This window comes from Hipposideros armiger, unplaced genomic scaffold, assembly GCF_001890085.2.
Source record: "Hipposideros armiger isolate ML-2016 unplaced genomic scaffold, ASM189008v1 scaffold_5, whole genome shotgun sequence".
In the NCBI taxonomy this organism is placed as follows: Eukaryota; Metazoa; Chordata; class Mammalia; order Chiroptera; family Hipposideridae; genus Hipposideros; species Hipposideros armiger.
Genome location: NW_017731355.1, coordinates 3,670,556 through 3,676,340, shown reverse-complemented (window position 1 = coordinate 3,676,340; position 5,785 = coordinate 3,670,556). Strand labels below are relative to the sequence as shown.

At 44.5% G+C, this 5,785-nt stretch overlaps 1 protein-coding gene across 3 annotated transcripts in view; it reads left to right on the top strand.

Moving 5' to 3' along the window:
- Positions 1-954: 954 nt before the first annotated feature.
- The window catches only part of TOMM20L (translocase of outer mitochondrial membrane 20 like), a 16,513-nt gene continuing 11,682 nt past the window's right edge, over positions 955-5,785 (top strand). The window contains exons 1-2 of one of the 3 annotated variants that reach the window (XM_019644762.1): positions 955-1,127; positions 1,246-1,289. In XM_019644762.1, coding sequence (XP_019500307.1) covers positions 992-1,127; positions 1,246-1,289 — 180 coding nt within the window. In that variant the 5' untranslated portion in view covers positions 955-991. Of the gene's footprint in view, positions 1,128-1,245; positions 1,324-5,785 lie in introns of all 3 variants that reach the window. The other 2 variants (XR_002124317.1, XM_019644758.1) reach the window with 2 other exon arrangements.

The window sequence follows — 5,785 nt, the reverse complement described above, 5'->3', positions numbered from 1 at the left end:
AAAAAAAAAAAAAAAAAAAAAAAAGAAAGAAAAAAGAAAACAATCACACATAACTTACACCTGCTAACTCTTCAATTGTGAGGGCATGGGCTTCTTCTCAGCCCCGGTGGTAGTCACAGCAGTGATGAGTACCTTGCTATGCGCACACTAGTAATATCAATAAATTGTAAGCAGCAGCTGAATAACCTAACAAAAGATAAATTATTTAGTTAAGTCCGCACCTAGCGTATGCCTTCTCTTTGACTTAGTATAAAAATCAAAACTCTGGTATTTGGGGTCAAGTCTTACCTCTCTATTCTTTCTGCTGCGTCTGCTGAATAAAGCAAATATTGGGAAGAAAAGCATCTAGGCTAGTGTCATGGGTCTCTCAGAGTTGGTTCTGTTCTGGGACTTCTGGCTGTCCCGCCCAGCCCAGCCAAATTAACATTTGTTGTTGTTGTTTTTAGGCTAAACATTCTTATTTCAAAATTCCTCCTTCCTCCTGCCATAGAGTTAAGTGGCCGGGGACTTGGGACTGCTGAGTCCTTTCAGGTGACAACGCAGACCAGGTGGGGGAGTATGGGCTAGTGTTCAGGGGCTCAGTGGGCAGTGCTGTGAACTAGATGACCAAAGTCCACCTAAACTTGCAGGTGAGGGAACAGAGGCCTAAAGAGCGTCCAGTTCCCCAGCTAACCAGATTCCAGACCGACTGCGATTCGCCTGAATAGGCGTCGTAGGCACAGGGACGGGTACGTTTGGGTAAGTGCGGTTCAGAATTTGGAGTGCGACAGACCTGGGTTGGAACAGAGCTCTGCCACTCAGTGGAGGCGAGGCTTCCCACACGCATCCTCTGGGACCCTCGGTTTCCTTTTCTGTCCGCTGGCATTGGTGCGAGGCACGGGAAGCCCCGAGGCCGGGATGGGCACCGCGCCGACGCCCCCTGCCGGCCGGCCGGGCTCCCCGCGCTCGGGGCCCGCGCCCAACGCTCCGCACGTGGGATGCCCGCGGCCGGATGCCCTGCGTCCGCACCCTCCTCGGCCTCCTGGCGGCCCTGGCGGCCTGTGGCGCTGTCGCCTTCCTGGGCTACTGTGTCTACTTCGACCGGAAGCGGCGTGGCGACCCCGCGTTCAAGCGTCGTCTGCGGGACAGTGAGTAGATGGCGGCGGGGGCGCGGCCGGGCTGGGCCGGGTGGGCGGGTTGGGCCCACGGGACGCACGCCGGCGTCGGGATGGCCCCCAACCAGCACGTGCCACGTTGCGTTTGCAGAAAGAAGAGCCCAGGAGAAAAAGGCTGAGGGACAGGGCGCTCAGGTGAAGTGCTTAGCGACGCCGAGGTGGTGTGATAGTGAGTAGCCTCCCCGCAGGTGCTGAGCCTGCCCGGGGCTCGGGGGTCCCTGGCCGGTTCCTGAGCATGCGCGTCGGAGCACCTGCCCTCGCCCCGCTTACATTCCTCCCAGGTTTAAGTTTTTATTGTCGCTTACGAAAGGGAGGGAAGGAAGAAGCATTTGGGGTTATGAAAACGCAAGTATACAATAACCGTTGTAGAAACAGGCGCTCCTTTTAATTGTAAGAGGGAAAGGAGGCTTCGCCCTATTGGAGCTGCACCCAACACTTAGAAACCCGGGCCGAGACACCATGACCCATGGCCGTACTGCTACGCCGCCCACTTCTGTCCTTTCCAGACTTTCCTCCAGCTCAGAGGCAGAACGTATCCTCTTTTTCTCCAAAACAGATTTTGATTAGTCATTTTTAAAGATACCAATCACAGTCATCTTGGTCATTGGCCCAACTTAACTAATCACATCAGCTCTACAAGTGCTACAGAGAGTTCTTAGGCTCTTCTATGGATTTTCAGGAGGAATTAAGTCTTAACTTTCATTTATTCAGTTGGTCAGTCAACGCCTACTCGAGAGCCTCCTGTGTGTGAGGATCCACCTAGCTAGCTGTGGCGGAAGTTAGCAATAGGGGGAGAATAACCCCCATGTAACAAAATTTCGAGGAGTCAGAGGGTGATATTCAGGGCAGGGTTATCATGGAGGGTGTTCTGCTAACCTATTGCTGGTTTTTTTGCTTCTGAATTTGCATTTTGAGCAGGGCTGGGTGGGGATAGCACCTTTCTGCTCCACTCAGCTTGACTCCAGGGCTAGGCGCTGGGCCATCGGAAGGCCCTTACATGTTGGGCAGTTGATGCTGGCTGTCCACTTAGCTGCGACTGTTGGCCAGAACTACTACATATGTGCTTTCCTGGCATGGTCTTCCTCAACGTGTGGTGGCTGGGTCCCAAGGCGCACGTGTGTGCGTGTGTGTGTGTGTGTGTGGGGGGGTGCGCTAGTGCACCACTTTTGCAGTGTTGAGGCCTGCTTAATTTCAAGGGGAGAGGAAATAGACTCCACTTCTTGATAGGGGAGGCAAGGTTCTGGAAGTACATGTGATACTGGAACTATTGCTGTGGCTGCTTTTGGAACATGCAGTCCTTCACAGAGGACTTTGGAGGAGAGGTGGCACTGAACTGAGCCTGGAAGGATGTGTTAAATGTGGGCCCTGCTGTCAGGGGAGACAACATTCAGGACTGAGGGAACTGCTCTGCACAGAAAGGTGAAGGATCTGCCAGGCCTGTTCATAAATCACCTTGACAGAGGAGTCACAGTGGGGACTAGTGGGAGGTAAGGTTGGAGAACTAAGTTGGGGTTGCATTAGGGAAGCCTTTGAGTCCAGGTTAAGGAATTAAGAATCAATGGGGGAATTACTGAACGTTTCTGAGCAGGCATTTTTTTTTAAAAACAGAAGGAAAATAAAAACGATTTAGGTTAGATTGATTAGGCAGCTGTGTGCTGGGTATGATTGGAGGAAAGGACAAGCTAGCGTAGCAGTACAGGTGAGAGATAATAAAAGCCCTGAACTGCAGTGGTGTCAGTGGTAACTGGTGATGAGATGTAAGATAAATTGTCCAGGAAGAGCAGATAGTTCATGCTGTTGGATTAAGGGCTGTGGAGAGGCAGGAGTCAAAGAGATTTCTGCGGTTTCAAGATGGAGTCAGAGAATAAAGGTGTAATTGACACAGCTAAGGATAGGGTGTCCATAGAGGGGACATGAGAGTGGAGATGCTTTCCCTGACCTCCCTGACTGGGGCAGAGCCTGGTTCATCTCCTTCATTACTCTTAGCCATGCTTGCAGTTACATGGTTTGTGTGATCATTTGATTAATGCTTCTAGTTTTTAGACTAAGCACTGTGAGGGCAGGCCATGTCTGTTTTTTGTTTGTTTTTTCCTCTCCATTGCCTCTCCAGTGCCTAGAACTGTGTCTGATACATTCTAAGTACCCAGTAAACATTTGTCGATTATTGTTGCTTATTGTAGGCAAAGGAAAACAGCTTGTGCAGAGGCACAGACCACGAAATTCCAATATTTAGGGAGTATTGATTGTGTCCAGAGAGATAGCTGAGTGGTAATTTGGTGTCTTATTGTGGAGGGCTTTGAATTCTAAATTGGAAAGTTTGATATTTTTCTGTTGTGGTGGACAACTAGTGATGGTGACTTTATGTCAGAGAATGGATGCTTTTTTTTTGTTTTGAGGATGGAGTGGAGTAGGAAGACAGGAAAATCACTTGGTGGCAATCCAGATGGGAAATAATGAAGATATGAATTATTTCAAATGAGGAAAAGGCAGAAGCAGGAGTTTTCAAATGTTCTTTTATGTAATCCTAACAACTCTATTCTTCTAATTTTATTTTATTTTATTTTTTTCCAAAGATTTTATTGGNAATTCCCCAATAAAAATCTTTAAAAAAACAAACAAAACTCATGCCCACACAAAAACCTGCACACACATGTTTACAGCAGCTTTATTCATAATTGCCAAAACTTGGAAGCAACCAAAATGTCCCTTCAATAGGTGAATGAATAAACTGATACATCCATACAATGGAATGTTATTTAGCACTAGGAAAAATAAGCTTATCAAGCCATGAAAACACATGAAGGAACTTTAAATGCATATTTCTAAGTGACAGAAGCCAGTCTGAAAAGACTACATACTGTATGATTCCAAGTATATGACTTTCTGGAAAAGGGAAAACTATGGAGATAGTAAAAAGATCAGGGGTTGGGAGAGGGAGGATATATGTAGTACAGGATTTTTTAGGACAGTAAAACTATTCTGCATAATATAATTAGGGATACATGTTGTTATACATTTGTCAAAACCATTATATATTTGTTCAACATCAAGAGTGAACCGTAATGTAAACTATAGACTTTTGGTGATAATGATGTATTAATGTAGGCTCATTAATTGTAAAAAATGTTGGTAGTAGGGGAGGTTGTGTGTGTGTGGGATCAGGGGCTATACGGGAACCCTCTGTATTTTCCACTCAATTTTGTTGTGCATCTAAAACTTCTCTTTAAAAAAGGCTATTTTTTTAAGTGTTCAATATCATTAGGCATTAGGGAAATGCAAGATAAAAAAACAGTGAGAATCCACTACATGCCTACTAAAATGCTAAAATTAAAAAGATTGACCATACCAAATGTTGGCAATGATTTGGAGGAATTGGAACTCTCATATACTGTTGATAGGAATACAAAATGGTATAACCATGTTGGAAAAATGCTGGACAGTTTCTTAATTAAATATACTCCTACCATATGATCCAGCCGTTTCACCTTTAGGTTTTACTCAACAGAACAGGAAAGGTGTGTCCATATAAAGACTTACATACAAATGTTTATAATAGCCTGATTTGTAATAGCCCCAAACTGGAAGCAATCTAAATGTCCATCAACAGAAGAATGGATAAATGTGGCTTACTAATTACAACACTATAGAGCAGTTAAAATGAATGGACTACAGCTAAATATAAATATATCAACATGGATAAACAAGCAAGTGGAAAAAAAAGCCAGTTGCCAAATGATACGTGCATTTTATAAAAGTTGAAATTGCAAAACAATATAATTCATTGGTTTTGTTTATGCAGCCATGAGTATAAAAAACATGAGTATGGATGATGACCACCAAATTCAGGACTGGTTTTCTCTAAAGGAAAGGAACGGGGCTGGAGAGGGTATACAGGGGTATTTGTTCCCGCCTCTAAGAATGTAAAGCAAATATGACAAAATGCTAGGATTTGATAAACTGAGTGTTAATCATATTATTCTCAATACTTTACTATGTTTGACATGTCATAATTGAATATATACAAAAAAACCCTTAAAATTCAATGATAAGGAAACAACCTTATTTAAAAGTGGGCCAAAGACCTTAACAGATACTTCACCAAGGAGACCTACAGATGTCAAGTGAGCATATGAAAAGATGCTCCACATTGTATATCATCAGGGAAATGCAAATTAAAACGAGACACCACTACATACCTATTGGAATACAAAAATTCAAAATACAACACCAAATGCTGGTGAGAATGTGGGACAACAGGAACTCTCATTGTTGATGGGAATGGAAGAATGGTACAGGCACTTTGGAAGATAGTTTGGCTATCTTTAGTTTCTTAGCAAACTAAACATCCTCTTAATCATATGATCTAGTAATCATGATTCTTAGTACAGTAAGTCCCCAACTTACGAACACTCGAGTTGCAAACTTTCACAGATATGAATGGACCTCGCATTACGAACATTCGTAGATGCGAACAAATCTAGGAAGTAGCTCACGTGTCTGCTGGACATTGTCAGTTGTGCTGTGTGCTTACTGTACAGTGCGATAGTGTACAGTAGTACAGTGCTCAGAGCCCAGGATGTCTGGAAGCAAGAGGAAAAGCAATGGTGATGTAGAGGGGACTGCTAGAAAGC